Below are 22619 nucleotides of genomic sequence, written 5' to 3' on the forward strand. Positions count from 1 at the left end.
AATATAAAGTGCGTTGAGGAAACTGTTGTTGTGGTTTGGTCCTGTATAAGTAAAACTGCACCGAACTGCTTCCTCGGGTTTTCTGACCGGGAATGAGTCCAGTGGTGCCGCACGCAGCTGCTCTCGGTCCTCCCTCCCTCCCTGCTCTGCTCCTCCTCGTTGTACCGCTCACCGGTGAAACACAGTGGGCCGGACTGAGAGGGCGAGAGAGAGAGGCAGAGAGAGAGAGAGAGAGGCTGTGCCTACGACGCTGTGCCGGTGCACCACGGGGTACGCATTCAAACTGACCAGCGCGTCTCTGTGGCAGCGCAGACACTCCTCTCTCCACACCATCCAACACTGAGCAGCCTCACTGCGACTGAAGCTGGTAGGTAGACTCCTATTTATTTTACAGCTCTGTTTACAATGCATGAGACAGCGGAGCAGAGATTTGCCCCGAACCCGCATACCGCGGCATATTCTCGGGTTAATCTCAGCCCTGATGCCACATTTCCACTCACCCGGCTTCGGTTGCAGAGAGCTTTATATATATATATATATATATATATATATATATATATATATATATATATATATATATATATATATATATATATATACGTCCCCAGATGTCGCGTTTTCCAGTGGAGCTCACCGGAACGCTCTTATAGTCGTTCATACTTCACCACAGCACCGCATCCAAAGGGCAGTTCAGACTGAAAAGAAGGCTGATAGCGGAGCTTCCAGGCTCCACGTGTGAGAAGCAGACAGCTGGTGCAGCCTGTGGACCAAACGGCTGAAAAGTTTCATTAGAAGTCAGTTACTCGGTGTGAGTGCACGGACACCTCTGCAAAACGCGCACGAGGGCGATAATCACAGACGCACTTTGAACTTTTCACCTGATTTCTAATTAAAGTTTCTGCCTGCAAAACGCTTTGCTGAGACAAAGTGAGCAGGAGCGAATTAAAGGTGAAAAACGCCGCATTAAAAGAGAAGTTAATCGGCACAGAAATCTTTGTGGATGTTATTCTCTTGTATTTTTCAGCCTTGGATAGGAAATTTCTTTCAGCCGTCACCAAATTTCACAGAGCCGTGACTCCAAATCAGACCAACACTATCTCCAGGCTACGCGTAAAACAGATAACTGTAATTCAGCGACACACTCAGATGCACTTTAATTTTCTCTGTGTGTCCATACGTAGCAGGAAACGGGCGAATAAGCAGGGAGGATCGGCACACGGTCTAATGTGACGGTCGCTGTTAAATATGACAATGTCCCCATGAGGAGAGCGCATCAATCAGACGTTTCTGCATTTATCAGCCGCTCCACTTACACTAGTGAACACTGATGGATCCGTGTGAGCGCTGCAGGGCTTCTCTTCTCTTCTCTTCTCTCCTCTTCTCTTCTCTTCTCTTCTCTTCTCTTCTCTTCTCTTCTCTTCTCTTCTCTTCTCTTCTCTTCTCTTCTCTTCTCTTCTCTTCTCTTCTCTTCTCTTCTCTCCAATTACCAAATAGACTAGGGGCCCATACAGTGGAGATAATAAAAGCATTGTAATTCTGTTATGAATTCAAACAATGACAAACAAATTGAGCCAGAAAAATAGTAAATAGCACTTGTATCTATTTTCACAGTCAACTCATCAATTTTTTGCATCTTAATTATTCCTGTAAACTGTGATCTTCACTGCAGACAGTATTAGTCTTGTCACCAGAAGTCTTGACCCCCATTTTTAATCAGACAACGTTGTCATAACTCAGATGATCTAAAGGCACTTTTGCAGAGAACACAAAAATCACGAGCTAATGAGTTTTGGCTGCAGGAAATGTTTTTTTCTGTTTGGACAGAGTCTGTGAGTGAAAACTTGTGAACGTGTAAAACAGATTGTGTGGGCTCGAGTGTGCACGAGTCCTTCTTCTTTCTTGACCCCCCATCTTACAAAATACAGGAGTTCCTTTGTTAGGCTGTGTGACCGGTTTCTTCTCTGCAGTGTGTGCTGAAAAACAGCATTACACTCACATGAGGTTCAGTACACTTTAAAGCACAGATACATTTTGGGGTAATGCTCCTGAGGTAAAGTACGCATAAGCAAATCAATTTAAACTTAGAATTATTTAAGGAATTCATGAAATTCATTTACAGCTTTTATTTTGGAATGTTTTAAACAAGATTTTGAATTGGACATTACAGAGAGAGGTGGCCGATATGATCTCTGTGAAATTTACTGGAGCTAGTCTGTTAAAATTCAGCACAATGAAGCAAAAGACAACATAAATGTACACAATTAGAAATCGTGAAAAAATGGCACCCATTATTTCTTAAAGTGACAGTAATCCACTGATGGTTTTCTGTACACCCATAAAAACAGGGACACACATTCAGGCTAAAACAGAACAATACTGCAACAGTGGAGTGAAGACTGCTTTTATTGCTTTCCTGCTTTCCTAGATATGCTTGTATGTTGATGTTAGCATGTTTCCATCAGACATCCACCTTTTTCACACATAAGTTAAATGTTGCTGGGAGCTGGTAAAATGCAGCGGAAGAAAAGAGGATTTTCCGGTGGCAGAAACACTCGCTTTAAAATAACAAAGGACGAGACTCTATGAGAAACATTTTCAGAGACAAACAGGCTGTCCACACAGAAGTTGTCTCCAACATGTTGTCAGTCTCGCGGATGTCTGATGGAACAGATGTACATTAATTTTAATCAATACGGCTGTCTCACTGGCATGTAAATGTTTAAGCCTGCGCTCAGATTGAATTTAGTGCTGTGTGAACAAACTCAGCCATTTTATTCATTTAATGAAACCAAAAGTCCCGTTTAAAAGAAACTAAACCAAAAACGTTGAGGTTTTCATGCAGCAGAGCATGTCATACCGAATGCAAATAGGTGCATGTAAGCTCACCTTCCTGGTAAATTACTTTGTAATTGGAAAACTGTCTGAGTAAAAGACAACGTTCTTTCCTTACGATAGCTTTCCAGAGCTGTACAGTCCCGTCTCTGTCATCGCTCAATTACTCGTCACACTGATACCAGCAGGCGCGCACCATTTCAGCGCCTTACACTCTTTTAATTTCAGTGTGAATGCCCTCAACTACTGTGATTGTGCATTCAGCGGAGCACGTACGAACCCACTGTGGGCCAACATTTCCAGTGTAGGTACAGATGCTTCTTCTAACACGCTTTCATATTTAAATGAAAAGCAAAATGAATTTGTTAAGCTATGTGTCAGATATAGTTTTGTTTCAGCGTTCAGAAACCACCCTACATTTCAGAGATTACTGAGCTGCTGATAGCACCAACATCAAATAATAGCAGCTAAGGTTGAGCCATAATATTGAGATAATGGTGGCATTTATTACCATAATATGATTCAGTGACACTGGTAATAATATCTTAAAGTAATGAATGAATTGCTGGTTAAAAGCAGCCAATCCCAACACATCCTTGTGTCTGAACAGTGCAATAGGTCGACTGCAAATTACTTTCAAATAACATATGCAAAAATAGAAAACATGGGGTAAATTAGGTCAGGAGATTGAAGGTGATTTTTTCTGACAGGTAGCACACTACAGACAGGTTTCAGTACTGGAAGTAGTCCCTCGGCTTGGATGAGGTGCAGCCTGTGTAGAAAATGCAGAGAAAACACACATGACACCTGCTTACCTGCAATATTCTTACATGGACTCACTTGGAAGTCATGCACACTTTGTATTAAAGAGCTGTAACCTGTCAATCTGCTCAAGCTGGAGAATTATGTCGCTGTTCAGTTCAGGGCTCAACGCAACATGTGGAATCAATATGCTGTATTTGGCTGCAGACTAGCTGGTGTAGCGCCCCCATCAGGTCGTAAGAGATCTTTAGAGGAGGTGACGTGGTATAAGAGCATCATAGTTGACCTTTGGCAGAGAAATCCAATCCAGGCCTGTATCCTGTGACTTATAACACTCAGCCTCTGTTTGGTTAGATTTTGACACCAAAATTATTTGATTTGGTCACAAATAAATCACAACTTGTGTTAATATTTACTCTCCACCACGTAGTGCTTAGCAGTGAAATAAATCCTGATCCGTCTTTCTGGAAAGATTTAGGAAATGCAGTTATTTTCACAACTGCAAGAGTTCACCTAGATCACCACGGGTTGCTTAAATCCCTTAATCGATCGATCATATTATTTATTTATTATTTATTATCAATGGATTAAACCCTTTTCTTTAGACAGGCTGATGTTAGCTGTATATTCAGTCGTCAACTACGTGATTTCGACAGCTGCGTCTGAGCCCAGTGTGTTACAGTCTCAGCATCTGCTAATACATTCCTGTCTGACACTAGCAGTGTGAGGGATTGTCACTGTCACATTTATAACAACAGAAGCACATTAAAATATGCATGCGCAGGCCTTCATACACATCAACCTGCTAATGCGCACATGTGCTGCACACACTCCTGAAACACATCCACCGACCACCATGCTGGGATTTGCCCGTGACAAACAACCGGGGTGTGAAGTGTGTATCTGTCGCGTCAGCGAATGAGGAATCGAGATGGCACGCCGACATCGTGCGGCAGTCCAGACGGACTCTGCCAAAGCAGCCTGTCCCCAAATTATCACCTCCGTCTTCCAGCGTCTCCGTCATCTCAGCACCTCTCAGCGGCTCTGCGCTCTCCCAGCAGTCGTCAGAGCCTCTGAAAAATGAGCTGCAGAGTTAAATCTGAGCTTTAATGGGCGACACACACAGGGAGGTCTCACACGTCAGGGATGGGCAGTGAAAGGAAATGATCAGTTCACTTCATTGTTGAAAAGAAAAACTCGAATGAAAAGAACAATGTAGCACACGAAAAACCTAAAGAGCATTTTTAATTTAATTTAGAACACACATTTGTGCCCAAACACACGTTTGTCATTTAGCTTCTCACTGAACTGGGTAATTCAGTTCGTTCTTTATAACCTAGGCTTTACATGTAGACACTGCTGTGATGTTTGTGCGTGCCTCGTGTCAGAATTGTGCTTTTTATCATCCATGGTTGTAGTGTAACTGTGATTTAGTCTATTTTAAGGTAACTGCAATCTTACTTTAATAGTTATTATTTTTACCCTATTAAAAAATAAAATAAATCATATTCATAAGACACAGTACAGGTCTGTATTTAGTGACAGTGTTATCCCTGCCAGGAGGTGCAGTTGGTATCCAGTATTGTGTATAACACAGCAGTTGCTCTGAGCCATTTAACCTTCCTGCCTTCTTGGGACCTTTTTGTGCCACTGCTATGTGTTAAATGGCTGCCATTTCCACTGTGTTCAGTGGAATATAACCAAACTTGCCACAGGATAGTTTTTACCTGTCAATGTTAATATTCCAGTGTGAATTCCTTAAATCAGCCTAAAATGGCTGAGCAGCAGAAATCCCCACACCCATCACCCTGGGGACCATTTTCTGCCCATTGACTTCCATTATAAACGCTATTTTTCAACCCCAAATTATCATCATATGATTTTATTTTTTCTTCTTTTCTTGGATGTCAATGAAGACTCAGGGCCTTGAAGTTTTAATTTTTAAATTGCAAAAAAAATGCAAAAAAAATAATGGCAGGTCAAAATGTATGTTGGTGCCAATCTTTGGTCCATCTAAAGGCCTACTTATAATGACAATCACATATTACTTCAACTGGTTTTTTGTGGAAATATTTAGTTTCGTTTTTTGGTTTTTGGGGCTTATAACACAGGGCGCTCATGTAATAACACTGGGATTTGAAGGGTTAAAACAACGAAAATATAATTAAAACTTTACATGAATATTTCAGGGAGAAGTAGTTTTACAAGGTTGGCTAATTTAAAGTGGAATAAAATATGGATATATGGTCTTTTTATGGCGTGGCTGAGAATGGTCCCTAGGGTGATGGGTGTGAGTTTTTTAAAGGATGGCAGGAGGGTTAAGTTCAGTGTAGCCGGCCAGCTGAGCTCAGGTACTGTTCACTGTGCCCATTAAACGGTCCGTTGTGATTTAAACCTAGTCTAAATCAGTAGGTCCAACTCCTGTTCCACCACCTGCTTTAGTCATGGAGAGTTTTTTGGGACCCCACAGACACAAAGAGGCAGTGTCACTGCTAACTGTGCCATTATTCCACAGTATCCTTGGATAGCAAACACTTGTTTGCTGCTGTGCTAATGTTCCACGGCACATTTTGTTTAAATATTTGATAACTGCAATGATTCTTTTTTCAGTTATTCAAATAAGGGTTCTCCTGCAAATACGTCATACGCCAAATTGCAGCTCTGCTCTTTTGCATTCTTTGCAGGTGCAGAAGAAGAATGTGATGCTGTCTCCTCAGGTCACTGGGACTGTGTGTGCACCAAGGGTTTGAACTCGTCAGGACATTTCCCAGCAGCCTCTCATAAGGCAGGGACAATCCACCCACTGCCCTAAAGCAAAAACAACCAGCAGCTACAACTTTGCACTCCTCCATTTGCTTTGGTCCCTAGCATCATGGCCTTCACCCTGTCAGAGATCATGGCCGCAAGGCGGCAGCAGTCGCAGGCTCAGTCACATTCACAGCGAGGCAACAGGACTGCTGTGGAGGTGGATGAGTACAGCACCAACCCCACTCAGGCTTTCACCTTCTACAATATCAACCAGGGACGCTTCCAGCCGCCTCACGTTCACATGTGAGTAGATGGAAATGTAGCTGCTGGTAATCATGGAGCATCCTGCTGTCATTGAGAGTTGGAGCTCATAAACATTTGTTGATATCTTTGTTTGGTTATCTTTTAAATTGCACTAACACACTGTATAACAGAAATGTAGAGATAATGATTTATAGTTCTGAGTGTTGCAGCTACTTCTTGATCAGCAGCAGTTGCCACATAAAGTATATGTCTGGACTGAGCTCTGTTTGTTGGGTTTTCAGGAGACTAATAATAGGGTTAATAATAATAATAATGATAATGTATTAATACTTTTGAAATGATTAATGTCAAATAAATACAAACTGTCTGCCGTTGCTCAGATACCTGACACTGATTTTTAATCTACATCTTTAAACTGTTTTGACCGTTTGCATCTCGTGTGCTCCTGGAACGATGCATGTAAATTAATAACATTCCTTTCTTTGCATTTATGAAGCTTCTTCATCTGTTGCCATGGCTACAGCTATTTGTTGTAATGCCAACTTGAGACTTCCACATCAGCAGAGTGATTTATTTTGCTTTTTTCCCTCGAAAAACCGAAAATAAATTGCACAATACATTTTTAAGGAATAAATTGCAAAAAATTACTTTTGAATTTTCTTGCAATTGTTTTATAGTTCAGGCTCTAAAATAACATGCAAGAAATAGTTACTGGAATTTTACATAATGTAATAATTTTATTTATTTAAAATGTAAAATAAAATTCAATATTTAAAGTTTAAATAAATTATTTACATTACGCAATATTTTGCAAAAAATAAAAGCCTTCCAAGTGTTCACTTTATATGTAATGTGAGTCTGTGCAGACGCAGACTGGAAGTCAGTCATTCCTGCCACAAAGGGTCTTTGTAGTTTATGCTAAGCTAGTACTGATCAACCAGCAACCTGCGAGGCTGCAGTGCAGAAATGCCAAAAACAGTGCAGGTGTTGCAGCTCCTCTAATGGCCACTTGTGGCTTGCTCAAAGTTATTATTGTTATTATCTGACACATGATATCACCCACTGTGTCGCTACAGCCCATCCAAGGATATTTAGTTAGTGAAATCTGAGGATTTTATCAGTCTGTAGCTTAGCATTGATCAGCATGCTTTTGTGACTGTGCATAGTGAGTGTAGCTTGATAACCACGCTTGCAAGGCTGAGATGGTTGCACTCAACCACGTAGTCAGTATATTGTCACTTCTGGCTCCAAAAAATCAACATGGCAGCAGCCACGGAGCCAGAAGAGTCATGTCATCTGTGAGACGAAATCCCATTGGCCTGTACTGGGAGGCTTTTATAACATAGTTCCAGATTGTCTCTTTGTAGATTGTAGGCTAGTTTTCTACTTTGAATCCAAAAAGGATGATATGCATTTATAACTTCATGAAAAACAAACCATGCATATGTGAACTTATTCTACAATAAGCTCACTTTTTATCCTTCTCCCTAAAATGTAAAGCAATTTGGAGTCTCTGTCAGTACTGCTGATTATTTATATGAATAACATTAATTATGAACTTCAACTAAAAAAGTTCAAAATATAAACACATAATTCATACTCATATTTTGTCTTCAGACACAGATGATCCAGTAAAGCATAAAGATATGAATGTTTTAATAAGACTGAATTGAATTTCTGCTACACTTCAATATCTGGCCAGCGGTGCCATTTAATTATAGTATTAAATTACATCATTAAAGCTGTTCAATAAATGAGTAGACTCTGTAACATGTTCTACGTTGTGAATCACGGTCAGGTTAGAAGTAATCTCCTAAAGCTAAGAAGCCGTGCACCGAACACTTCTTTCATAACAAGAGCATCAAACCGCAGGATGTTGCAGACAGCTGCGTAACTGCAATTCCAACCAAGTAAATAAGAAGCTTCAGATCGCGCCTTTGTAAGGAATTGTCAGTGATCAGGTTTTGAACATATGTAGGATGTTTCTGTGGGGCTCTTGTGAAATCTGAAGCTCTGAATCCCTTTTTCTCCCCTTGTTTATATTTAATGGTAGTTTTCATTCAGGTGTGATTTCCACTGTTTCAAGATGCAGCAGTAAGTGGCAATAAATGGCACTCTTGAGTATGTAGCTTATAAATGTCAAGATATGGTTTCTTGTTTTTTAACATTGGGGCTTCAAAGACAATAGCAGTTACTTTTTGACCACACAGATCAAGTATTATATAGTAATGTCAAAAGCTGACATTATTAAACGGCAAATCAAGGCTAAAAATGATTTGAAACGCCACATCTAAAACTCTAATATATTACTTATAGAAGCAACTAAAGGGGGTGGGGTGATTCGATCAAACCAAAATCTTCCTCTTTTGCATCAACTCAGCCCACCTTGCTTGGAGGAAAAGACGTGAGCATGACCCAAACACCTTCTCTGCAGTCAAACATGGGGGTAGGCATATGTATTAGGGTACAGGACGACTTCACTGCATTTAGGGGCCGAGAACCTTCCCTCAGCCAGAACACTGAAGGTGGGTCGTGGATGGCTCTTAAGGTCTACTGGTCTAGCCAGTCTCCAGACTTCAGTCCGACAGAAAATCTGTGGAAGGAGCTGCGTCTTTGAGTTGTAAAACAACATCTAAGAAACCTAAAGGGCTTGGAAAGTTTGGAGTCCCTCCTGAAATGTATGCAAATCTAGTGATTTCTCCATCATGTACCAAATCACATTTTCCTTGGGGATCAAATACTTATTTCAGTGACATGCTCATTCAAGCTTTATGTAATGTGTGTGTTTTGTCTCTCTCTTCCTCCCATAAACCTTTGACAGCCTCTCTTGTAGTTTTAATGACGGGTATTTCAGTATATATCAATAAAGCTGCGGCCTGCCGACCTGGGTGTTTCTGCGTAGCTGCACAGGCAAAAATCCCCCTCACTAACTTCTGATGCATATCCAGACATTGTTCTATAAACAGGGCTACAATTAGAGCTGGGCGATAGAACGATAACGATATGTATCGCGATATAACTTTTACTCGATAGAGAAATTAAGCTATCGCGATAGACCTCGCCGCTCTTGTCCTCTTAAAAAAAAAAAAAAAAAAAAAAAAGGTCAGCCGATCCAAATTCAGTAGCGCAGAGCTGAACCAATCACAGCCGCAGCGTCACGCCGCGTGACTTGCTACGCACAGCACAAGTGCCAAGCCGCACGTGTGTTTGTTTGGGAAGCAGCCAGCGGGTAATGGAGTCAGCGCATAATGGAGGAAATGAGTGTGCCGACTAGAAAAATCAACCGAGCGTGACCGAAGAGAAAACAGATGATGGTTCCAATGCCGGAGAGATTGTCGAACGGAAGAGCCATAGAAGTTCCGTAGTGTGAAGGTATTTCGGCTATTTCAAGTCTGACAAAAAACAGAGTAGCTGCACTGTAAATTGTGCTGAAAGCAAGTCTGGAAATACAATAAACTGGTGCATGCGTCACACTGTGCGCCACGTTATTGTTTCGGTGAAATGAATTTCTACAATACTGTTACTGTTAATTCTACTCTCTGCAGTGTTTAAATGCTTACATAAACATACGACTCGGTTCTGCTTCTATGCCGCAGCTTTGTTTACTTTTTCCCACCGAGGCTTCTAGACTTCTGATTGGCCAACATTTCTGCACGGTTAGGAATCTAGCGCCACCTGCTGCTTTGGCATGTTCATAGCAGCGTTTTCCTTCATTTCTGCCTTTATGTGTGGACGGGATTATTTTTTAAAACGAAAACGGAAAATCTCCGTTTTCAAAAATACCCGTGTACGTGTGGACGTAGCCTCAGTGTCTGACTGGAAGCGCTAATTCGTCATTCGGCTTTTGTCAGACTAAAGTAACTGTTAAAACTGTTTGAAAAGCTCAGCTATACAACAAGGAGAGATTGAGAATTTCCTTTTAGTTCTCAGTTTATTTGATATTGACAAAAGTTAGTCAGTTTTGTCTGTTCTTCTGTAAAACAAACTACGATTTATTTTTAGAATTAATATTTTGTTTCTAAGTGGAATTGACAATTTAGTCTGTTTCGTTTGTTCTATTTTGAAACTTAAACGCTTTAGCGGCTGCCTTTTGTGTAGTTTGCAATATTTGCCTTTATTTATCTGAAAAAGTCTCATGTTCCTTAAGTACATCTACCCTGTTGAACTTATTATGGGAAATAAATATTTAAAAACAAGCTGCTGATTATTTCACATTTTACTTGTGAGCAACGGCACATTTAAATCTTACAAATATAGTTATTTGGCTTATATCGTGATAGATATCGTTATCGCCTGAAATGAAAAAAACATATCGTGATATGAAAAAATCTCATATCGCCCAGCTCTAGCTACAATACGACAGAAACTGCTCAGTCCAAGGGTTCCTCCTCCCAGCATGTTGTCAAACCAGCACATTAACACTCTAATACCCCCCTTTAGCTACCTTAGATCAGGCTATTTATAGCATGACTATAACTGACCTCAATTCTGCTTGTTCAATTTCTAGCTGTGGCAGCTTGTGCAATTAAGTCACTCAGTCTATTTCTGAGCTTTAGTTCAACTTTAGGCTATTATATAAAATCACAGAGTCTTTCGAACAGTCATGTGAAGAAGAGATCCTGTGGAGCTCAGTCACTTTACATCATCTTACATTTCAGTCCCATCAGTTGTGCTATATTTTCTATGAACCCTCTTTTGTATTTTATTACTTCGTGACTCATTTCTTGCTGGTTGTCTTATGTGCATGTGTATCTGCTTCCCTCGTCGCCTCATCTTTTTCTGTCTCTAGTGGTATGGGTGGAGGAGGAGGAGGAAGTAGGGCTGGGTGTTAAGGTACCTGGAGGAAAGCTCACTTAAGTGGGCCATGGTTATTCACCAGCTCTCCTTCTCCCCCCCAGAGACCCCATGGATCTGCACACTCACTTGAAATCCCACAGGACTCTGCTCTTTTCTATATTTGTGCTTTATTCTTTTTCTATCTCTGCACATTTCTTTTTCTGCTTCTGTGGGTACCGTGCTTTTATTGTGGCCTCTCCCTCCTCCTTTGTGCTGTCTCTTGTTTCCCCATCTGCCTCAGTCTGTGGGGATGATTTTCTGTTGGATACTAATTCTAACTTTTTTCATTGTCAGCCTCTTACCACAGAGACTTTACGTATAGCATTGTTGTCCCTTCTGCTGTATTGTTTCAGTACAGCAAAAGCTGCAGTGGCCCCGTTTCGCATCCTCACTCCCTGCTTTCTTGTCCTCTGTTCCTTTTCTTGTCTCAGGGTTGACCCAATGCCTCACGACACTCCAAAGCCACCGGGCTACACACGCTTTGTGTGCATCTCGGACACACACTCCCGCACTGATGCCATCCAGATGCCGTACGGGGATGTGTTCATCCATGCTGGAGACTTCACCGAACTGGGACTGCCCTCCGAGGTCAAGAAGTTCAACGACTGGCTAGGTTAGCAGTTCTATGTGTTTAGCTGTCTTCCGTGACCCCCTTGTGATCTTGATCCTAATCAAGAAGAACTAAAAAGTTCTCAGAGAGTATTTTAATGCTGATGCATGAAACTCTCTTTTTAAAAACAGCTTCCACTTGTTTTTGGAGCATTAACTCAAAGTCAGAAACTTCCCTAATATTGCTGACCATTTTCTCGCACACATTTTTAAAGCAGTTTGCATCCTTTCTGCATAGATTTGAGTTTCTTTTTGTTGAATTTAAAGATTAGTGATTTGAGTCAGCTTATAAAAAACCTCGAGTTTCTCGGACATGTCACAAGAAAACAGGAAGCCAAAAACAAAAACTTTGGTAAAAGTATAAAGTAAAGTGAGCGTTCAATGCGCTGAACATGAAGTGTCTTTGAGCCAGTTTTAGACTGTACTGAAAACAACCATTAAACTAAAACGTATGCTGTGCTTTGGGAAACTGATCGCTGTAATATACAAGAATCCCACATGTGATTTGTGGCAAACATGCAAAACCCACAATATAGTGCGATGTGGCACAAAGTGAGTCTGGTTTGTGTTACACTCCTCTCGTTTCTTACAGAGGTTGCACAGACAGTTTGAACGTACCCTTCGAACCAGCCTGGTTCTTTCACAGTTTCTCCAACAGCACAGAAAACAGGAACCTGAATCAACCTTTAATATTCCACATTTTACTCAAAATGTTATTACGCAGCAACGACCTGATACAACTTAATAACTGATACTGTTTAACTTAACGAATCTCGATGGGTCACCCCAAACAGTATAACATCCCCTCGTACTGCACACCAGCTTTTCACACATGGGATCCACATAGATCCATTCTTTGCGCTGCCATCCCTTTCCTTTCACTCTTCTTGCTATCCTTCTGTCACAAATCACTCTTGACGCTCATCTCCACCCACTCCACTGCACCCTCTTCTTCACTTGTGCATTGCCTGTTGCTTTGGGCTGTTGACCCCTGGTATTTAAACTCATCTACCTTCACTACCTCTACTCCATGCAGCATCGCCTGTCCTCCTCAGTCTCACTTTCCTTCCTCTTCCAGCTCTCCTCCACTTTCTCCCTACTCTCACAATGTCGACTCAAAACATCCACGGTAACTCCAGCCTGGTCTCATCTGTCAGCAAATAAGAAGGGGCTCAGATTCCTGATGTAATGCCTGCAGAACCTTCCCTGTCACTCCTGACACTCTGTGTCACTCTGTAATCTGTAGATCCACATGGACAAACTCAAACTCCTTTTCTATGCTTCTCAACCAAACGTTGCATCTGTAGTGCTCATACTCAGCCTGAAAGCGTACTGCTGCTCCCTGATTGTCAGCTCTGTCCTTAACCTACATTCTACAACTCTTCACCATAACTTCTATGGCTCATCGGTCTCATCGCTCTATATTTACTACAGTCTGCACTTTTTAAACAAATTGGTACAATACTCTTGTTCACCATTCCTAAGGCTTCCCTACTCTCTTCAAGATCTTTCAAGATTGTTTTATCTCTTCTTTACTGCCTTCTCTCCTAGACGTTACCAGGTGACCTGTCTGGGATGACAGGTCTGCCTATACTGCCTTTTTTCCGCTGATCTGTCTTCTTTTGGATACTTTTCGGTACTTCCTAATTCCACAACCAAATCTCAGTGTTTGTAGCTCAGGAGCAAGTCCTCTATTAATTGGAAGGTTAGTGGCTCAGTCCCTGGAGGCCCCACTTGACTGCATGCTAAAGTATCCTCAGGATATACTGAACTCCAAGCTGCTCTCTGGTGTGTTCAGAGCCTGAATGTTAGAGACAATGCACTTCGGTATAGAACAGAAGAGCTTGTATGAATGGGTGTGAATGAGGCATGTTGCATGAAGTGCTTTGAGTGCTGCGGTAAAGTATAAGAACAAGCCTACGGTTTGTCCTTTGTTGTCTTTCCAGAGGATACACCAAACACCTTCTGGCAGCTTCCCTCACCACTTCAGCTGTTCTTACCACCCGAAGCCTTTCTCGACTCCTCCCTGTACTCTCTGAGACATTCTTCCACAACTCCCAACATGTAATCTTTGCCTCACCCTTTATTTACTTACTCTCCTCGACTTCCAGAGCCAACCCAACGATCTTCCATTTTTCTTGTCGGCACCATACCTACCCAACACTTCCTCGTCTCTTCTGTTGTCCAATGAAGTCTGCTCCACCCACCACTCTCTCTCTCCTGGGGACACTTTAAAGAATTCCTCTTTCTTTTCTAACTAACGTCCAGCCTGTGGGGGATAAACACCAACAACATTCACCTCTTCAGCCTCCAGCTTCAAATTCATGATCCTGTCTGATCCTCTCTTTGCCTTCACAACTTATATGTGCTCATTCTCTCCATCATATCAGCCAGCTCTCTCCCTTCACCAGTCATAGGCCTTTACTTGCACCTCCACACTGCAGCCTTTCCTTCTCTTTATCTGCGTCAGAACACACGTTCCTCTTCCTTTGTCTTTGGCCAACAGCAGCACAGTTTCCACCGGCATCCTGTTGAACGACGGCACCAGAGGCGGTCGTTGTTAACCAACCGATCTGATACGGAAATCTCATTCTTGATAATCTGCATGTTTGATTGGGTAAAGACTTTATGCCACATTCCTGACACAACTCTCCCCATTTCTGCAGGCTTGGTACCAGTGTTAGGAGGACACTGGCTTGTCTTTGTGTGGAGTCCTGTCAGCCTGCCATCTCAAAACAAATACAAATAATGTTGTTTTCTATCAAAAGGTTGTTTTTATTAAACATTACTGAAACATATCCTCACACACAACAAATTTGAGCTGCCTGAAATTTGTTTTCACTCTCTCACTCTTTAGTGCAACCTGTAACGTACCATTAGGGGTGGGGAAAAAATCGATACTGTGTAGCATCGTGATATTTTGTTTGCTAATAATGTATCGATACAGGGACGGCAGAAATCGATATTTTGTTACAAAAAAAAGTTTTTGTGGACTCTGACTTCAGAGCACGTTGATCCTTTTTCTGAGCAAGAATCCTGACATTCCTTCACTGTCCAAATGTGTTTAACTTTTTTTTGGCAGCAATAAACACGACAGTTTACTTATTTTAATTTAAGACATGTTTTATTTTAATTAAGTTTAAAACTTTTTTATTTAATGTAAAATTATTTTGTTTTAATTTACTTTCAAATCCTTCAGTTGCTGAAGGGGCTGCATAGTTTTCATATTGCATAGTGCAGAATAGTTATAATTGTACCAGATGGTTGCATTCAGTTCAGTGGGACTAGACTGTAATACAAACCGTTCAGTTTGTCAACAATAAAACTGAAATGAGAGAAAGACTGAGTGCGAGACTTTGATATTAGATAAAATGAATATTGATAAAGTTTACCTTCATGTACAGAATCTGAATATCGCAAAATATTTAAGAAAATTGCAATAATATCGTATCGTGGGATGTATGGTGATTCCCACCTCTACGTACCATGTTCCCTTAATATTACATAAACAACGTTTATTAATAATTAGTGACTCTTGTTTATATTTCTCTCCTTCCTGTCTGTTAATGGAGTTGTTGGAGTAGGTGTTTTGTTCCTGACGGGTTTTTGACTCTAAACCAACTTTTCAACCTTCTTCTTGTCTGTTGCTGCTGTAGGTGCAGCAGATACAAACTGCAGCAGAACGGACGCTCAGCCACGTAAAGAGCTTCATATTGTTTTGTAGTGGTTTCAAATGACTTAGTGATCATTTACAGATCACGATTAAAGCATCCGTATTATGAAAGTCTATAAAAGTTGTTGTGAAAAAACAGGAGGTTTAGTGCCGACGGCAGAGTGAGTGATCTCCTAACTGCAGCTGCTCTTATTCCCCTCCATGGACCCAAGCGTCCGAGCAGTGAGCGAAGTCTCAGGTTGGTGCTGATGTCAGACCAGCTCCTTCAAAGGCGGCTCTGCCATCATTGGTGTTAATCTGTTAAGTTCCCCAAACCTGTTGTTTTTAATGGCTTAGAACTTATTTATCAACAATAATCTGTAAATTATTTATTAATAATAATTAACTTTATTATTTATTAACGTTTTATGCTTTGTCAGTGCCATGTAAATCAAATACTCATGAAAGTTAAGTTTAGTTGGCAAAGAAATTCCTGCCGTGCGTCCTTATATTCTTACACCCTTTGTTAAGAAGAAAGTAAAGGAGCCTTTAGAGAATTCAGACTTGTTTTCTTTGACTTTTGCTCTGCTGGAAGCTTCTTATCTCTGTACTGACTAAGGAGCGCGTGTAAGTCTTATCATCGCCACGTGAAATCTGTTGAAACAGGAAGAAGTAACCTCGCACGAAGCTGAGCAACAGCGGAAAAAAAAAGTTCAGTGTTCGAATCTACAGAAAAGGCAGAACAGTTCCTGCTATCGCTGCCTTCATCGTCGTCATCCACACCTTTCCCCGGTGAAAATCACGCCAGGAAAAGGTGCGTGCCTGATGGCGGGTGCGTGTAAAGCTGTCTGAAGGAGGGAAGCAGACAGTAGAGGGAGATAAGGGGAGAACTTGTTGTCCTTCGCCTCCTTCCTCGCTCACACACACGGGAGCTGTGGGGAGCGCGAGATGTAAATCCGCTAGCCTGCACTCCAGCGGTGAGAGAGGCGACGTAAGAGACGGGAAAGAAAAGATAAACTGAGCCAAATGCGCCTGCTGCTGCCTCTGAAGTCAGTCTTTCCTCTCTCCATCCCTTCCTGCTCCGCTCTCCCATTATTTCCTTCTCCTCTGCAACCCCGCCACCTTCTCTCCACTGCTGATATAAATATTTATAATGTGGCTATTCCTATTCTTTCTGTCCTTTTCATTCCCTCCTGTTCCCTGTCTCTGTCACACGGATGTTCTGTAGATGAATGTAACTCCTGCTGTTTAGTGTGTGCTGAACAGATTTGCTGGGAGATCAGGTTTAGCGTATTGATTTGGAAAGAGCGTCTGTACAAACTTCGGTCAGGTGTTACCATCTGCTCCCAAACTTTCTGCTCTTTCATCTTTTCCTCTCCTATCAATCTTTGCTTTTTTCTCCCCCATTATTTGTCTTGTTCCTTTCCCTCTTCCCCCTTCTCTATCCTCCTTACCTCCCTTTCTGGTTCCACTCCTTTCTCTCCAGCTCTTATTTTTCTCAGCTTTTATTTTTAGCAGGAAGTCAGTTGGCTCTTGGGGCTGCTGGCAGCCATTCAAGGCTTTCTCAGAGATGGCAAATGTTGCAGGAGAGGAGAGGAGAGGAAATTCATGCAGGGAAAGTGGTGGGAAGGTAAGGGGATGACAGGGAAGGAGAACGCGGAGGTTTAAAAATAATAGGGAGCAGAGCAAAGTGCCCATGTGTCTCCCCAGAGGGATACTGCCTTACTTTGGTAAACTCGCAGCTCATGGACCTGATGCCACACTTTTATTGTCGTGGTGATCCATCCTGTCAGTCAGTATATAAAGGATCTAATGCTTCATCTCATTTACCTTTATTTATTTATGTCTTGATTTATTCATTTATATTTCTCAGGGCTTATTAGTGTAGCAGAAGCCACCAAACACTCTTTGGTACTGTGCCCACATCCATCACAGGATGTGCAACGCTTGAGCAAAGTCATTGTTGCTTTTGCAGCAAATATTCTGGCCTGCCTCAGTCAGATCTTCACATTTCTCTGCAAATTCAAATTGTAACCCTTGAACAGAGTAATCTGCTCTCCACAAAAGCCCACAGCTTTACCTCTGACTTCACTAAATAAACACTTTGAGTTCATGTATTGTACAAGCTCTACATTCTGCATCAGTGTTGCTTTTTGTAAGACTCACATCATCTCTTATAAATGTCTGTTTTAACATCATTAGCGCACATGTACGTACATACGTACATTTTAAAAATAAATAAAAGTCTTCAAAAGTCTGCTAAATTAATACAGCGAAGTTGTGATTTCTCCAAAACTGGAACAAACTGTGAGCCAAACTCTGATGCTGCTCACAGACTGGGCTGGATGTGGCCCAGAACCAGAACTCTTTACTGGATTATAACTATTGCTTTAGTAATGTGTGGATCAGTGTTTCAGCTGATGATGAGTTTAATAATTTATCATTCTATAGCATCTATGTCTATAATATATTGTCTTCATCTATAATATCCAGGAATTTATATTTATAAATAGTACATAAATATAGTAGCATATACAATGTCAAATATTTGCCTAAAGGATGATTAGCGGTTGAGGCACCAACATTAATAAAAAAAAAAGTGGGTCCAAGTCCAACAGACTTACTTTACTTTACATGTACTCGAGTACAGTTCAGTAAAGTTACCCCATGGCCTCGTCTGCTCATGCACCTGGTGCTGAATGACTAATGATGCTGTTCCTAACTGACATAACTACATATACATATACTTTTAATGTTAAATCCTGTGCAAACATCACACTGAGCGCTAAATAAGAGTCAGTCCATTTACCATGAACTAAAATTCTCCTGACAAAATGAATGCACAACTATTGGTCACTCTGTTTTTTATGCAAGCACAATGTGCATGCTGAAGAGCACTGATTAATAAAAAAGGACACGTTTAAGTGGAGCTGAAAAGCCACATTGGGCAGCTTTTCAACTGGACTGCTGTGGGCGGAGATGTTTGCAAGGAACAGGTGAGAGGAGCGAGTGAATAAATTGGGGAAAGTAAAAAAAAGGTTAGAGAGGGTGAGAGGCAGACCTGGAGCTTGTGAGCAGCGCACTTCAGTCCAATTGTCTCCAATAATGGTCTCTTTGATCAGGCTTTCAGCGCTAAGCCGTGCCTGCGAACACGCGCGCCGTAGCAACGATCCACGTGGATTTCGTAAGCTGAGGCAACCCTAAGTGTTTGCGTGTTTGTTTGTGTGCGCTGCCCTCGCTGTAGGCTTGAGTGGCATTTTTATTCATGCCATGTGATAACGGGATCTGGCAGAGCAGAGCGGGAATGTACTGCAGTGAGTGTCGAGTGTTTAAATATGGATCTCCTCTTGCTTTGGTGTCGACTCTGGGTCAAGAGAGGAGCAGCTTTAATTCTTAAAGGCTTTGTTCTCACTCTTTCTTTCCTTCTGTCTGCTTTTTCCTGATTGACATCAGTGACTCTCTTACACTTCCTTCAGATTCACTGTAGCAAAACACCGTCCAGTTGACTCACAGCGCTTTAATAGTTCTACACATATGCAGGTTGCATAAAAAATTATGAAATGTCCTCTTTTTAAAATTCGTCTGAGGTAAAAAAAAAACAAAACATTAATCAGTTCGTACTCATTCCACCTTTTATGCACACCTCGGGTCTTTTGTAACCTGGGACTACATTACAGCCTGTTAAATTTATTCATTTCATTAAGTTGAGCACATGGCTTCTGGTATTCTTCAAATTACTGTGCTGCTAATGCTCTGATATCATTAATGTTTTTAATGTAATTGTTTTTTTTTAAAATTTTGTTTCACGCCACTATTTAGCCATCAGTGCATTTTTCATCCCGTTATATCGCTGCTTTGTCTGTGTTCATATATATGAATATATCAGCTTGTTTTATTAGCTCGTTGATACCACAGCTGTTCACCACAATAACCCTTGAAATGCACGGGACAGAGGTAGCAGTGCCGCTTCAAAAACAGCAGGAGCATTTCAGAAGTGCTAAATATAAAGTGCGGTAAAGAAGTTTCCTAATCACAGACTCTTGCATCAGGCTGAAGGAGCAGGAACAGGCAGCCAGCAAGCTTTTCTACAGTTCACCTGTTTATGCTTCATGGTGAAGCAGCATAGAGCAGATGAGACAGCCACCTGCTGAGACTAAGGTGAAGCAAACTTTGTTTGTGCTTTATAAATGAGGTCTGACACGTCCTCGTGCAGATACAAGACAGTGAAGCTCAGATGATGATGTGCAAAGAGGAGATGTGATAACCATTTGCTTCAATGTTACCATTCAACATCTCACCGGCCACGTCTTTGCCTCCATCTGTGGTTGGACTGAAAAGGAGGGTCGGTGGGAACAAAAACAAACAAACTGGGATGAAAGTCCTTCATGACTGGAAGGACCTGCAGAGATGGGCAATAACACAGTGAAGGACACACCTCCTCTGTGAGATGTTATCGGCTTTTTTTATTAGATGCATTTTTAGGTAGTGCTTCTTTAAAAATGTATCTTTACTCTTATTAGACTGTACAAAGAGAAATAACCCAAGTCTTCATCCTGCTGCTGCCTCAGGAGCGCTGGATTTGTGCCCCCCCCCGACTCCAGATTGCGAGGTCCACAGCCTTTAGCATCTTTGTTACAGCTCTTAATTTAGCGCCTGCTCTATCTGTTCCCCTTTACTGCTGAATAATAGATAAGCGACGACCATGATGCGATTGCCGTGTCGGCACTTTAAATGCAAGTGTGTGTGTTTTATTTGCCTGGCAGAGCGAGAGGGTGTCTGCTGCTCTGCACCTGCCTCTGCTTGCCTGGGTGTGTTTTATTTTTATGCCCCTTCATCTCCAACCTTTGTCAGGTGTTGAACTCCTCAACCCTTTCACCTGCCCGCTGGATCTCTTCTTTACCGCCTCTGCTGCCCTCGTTCGTCTCTTAGCTTTCTCTCTTTAGCTCTCTAACAGCGAGGTTATTAAACTTTCATAGCTGCTGCCTTTTTCTGGTCTGCTCTTCTCTCTTCCTTCACTGTTCATTCAATCCTTATTTTGCCACATTTCTCACCTTTCCTTTGTCTTTTTTTCACCTCTTTTTCTACGTGTGTTTACTCAGCAGTGAGTGCTGCTGGAGGAGATCATAATGAGGAGGTTTGACACTCTTATTGAGAAACTCAACAGAATTTCACGTGACTGTAAATTTAGGCAAACCTTTTCCCATCTGTCCCTCGCTGCTTTTATATCAGGGAGGGAAGAAGATGCAGTAGAATGCGCATCTTTTTCTTTCAAATAAGTTTCTTTTTTCCCTCTTCGAGTTCAGATAGTAAACCCTCGGTGGATATTTCTCATGAAATGATGGAAGTCTTTCTCATCATTTCCTAATTCTCTTTTTCCCTTTCACTGTTTTTTATCAGTGTTTGTAATTCGTCGTATGCAAACTGTTGCTAAATCTGTCATTAGTCCTCTCTGTCAAGCCGACAGCAAACCAACTGTTACAGGGTTAAATCTGTAACATCATCGATCTGGATTTTCACCGACTGTAGATGGTGATGTTTAGCTCGAAGCAAAGCCTTGGCTAGATACAGCCTCTAGACGTGTTTGCATGGCTATGGTCTCATATGCTCTAAATCAGTGTTTTCCAACCTTTTGGGGCCACAGCACATATTTCACATTAGAAAAATCACACGGCACACCACTAAACAAAAATGTCACGAAAAGCACATTGATCATTTTTCCTGCGTACCCTGTATAGCAGAATTGGCTTGGTTTGTCCCCAGTATACCTCTTTTGCGTTCTTGTGACCACTACTCATGCTAGGGCCTTCATCTGGCTCGGAGTTTTCTCCAGGACCAGGTCAGACTGACTGCTTTCAAATATTGATCCATTGCTATTACACACTGCATGCCAATTATGTCATTTCTTTTTCGTCTTCTTCTGTTTTATTGGCAGTTGGCAACCCATTTAATTAGAGCAGTTAGTTGTACTACCCACTAGTGGAAGAGAATGTAATTGATCTGCCCGATACTCATGTCGGTCACTTAGCGTACTAATCAGGTGGAACCAGAGGATCTTCCACGGCACACCTGATCATTTCTCACGGCACATCTATGTGCCGCGGCTCAGTGGTCTTGAAACACTGCTCTAAATGGATGCTGATGGTTCGGGCATGGCACCAGGATGTCTCCTAAATGATGTGTTTTGGGCATGTCCTGTCACACTGCCACACCTGAAGGGCTGGGTGTGTCTGGTTGAACTGCTTTGGGAACTCAGTAAACAGAAAATGTGCACTTTTTTGTGCAGCATTTTATAAAACAGGGAGTTGTGCTTCACAGTTGACAGTGACAGTGGAAAAAACCTCCAGCAGAGCCAGGCTCATGAGTGTCAGCCACCGGTCGCTACCAGTTGGGATTGAGCACGCCATTGTAAGAGTACTCAAATAGGCCTGGTGTTAACAAGCTGTTCATCAGAGAAGGACAGTTCGTGTTCTCATCCAAGGTTTAAATATGACGTTACATAAACCTTGGTACTAAAGCACAATGGCCTGGAACTACCTTCAGAGCATTCCCTGCTAGTCGATGTGGTCTGATGATGTAGCGGCTTTGACGAGAACAATAAAGGTACAACAGCACAGTGTACAAGTGATGTTGTTTAGCATCAGCTAAATTTGGCATCAGTAGAAATAAAACGAAACAGATATGGGACATATGGCGAGTAGCCAGTGGTTTTATTCATCAGCATTCGTCGGAAAAACCCACGTTGCTTATTCTGAAAGTTGCAGCTTAATCTTCAGCCACATTATCCTGGAGGCAATTTTGTAACACTGAACATGGAAGCGGAGCAGACAGGATGAAAGAGACAGAGATGGAGTGTCGGAGAGTGAAAGAGAAGAGACAGACCACCTACGAGGCCGCTTGATGATGCGCTGGATCCGTC

At 41.7% G+C, this 22619-nt stretch overlaps 1 protein-coding gene across 1 annotated transcript in view; it reads left to right on the forward strand.

Moving 5' to 3' along the window:
* The first annotated feature begins 206 nt into the window (after nucleotides 1–206).
* mpped1 (metallophosphoesterase domain containing 1) overlaps nucleotides 207–22619 on the forward strand; it is a 93594-nt gene continuing 71181 nt past the window's right edge. Inside the window, exons 1-3 of the mRNA XM_026146499.2 lie at nucleotides 207–367; nucleotides 6279–6645; nucleotides 11874–12055. Coding sequence (XP_026002284.1) covers nucleotides 6467–6645; nucleotides 11874–12055 — 361 coding nt within the window. The 5' untranslated portion in view covers nucleotides 207–367; nucleotides 6279–6466. The remainder of the gene's footprint in view (nucleotides 368–6278; nucleotides 6646–11873; nucleotides 12056–22619) is intronic.

This window comes from Astatotilapia calliptera, chromosome 17 (genome assembly GCF_964374335.1).
Source record: "Astatotilapia calliptera chromosome 17, fAstCal68.1, whole genome shotgun sequence".
Taxonomy (NCBI): Eukaryota; Metazoa; Chordata; class Actinopteri; order Cichliformes; family Cichlidae; genus Astatotilapia; species Astatotilapia calliptera.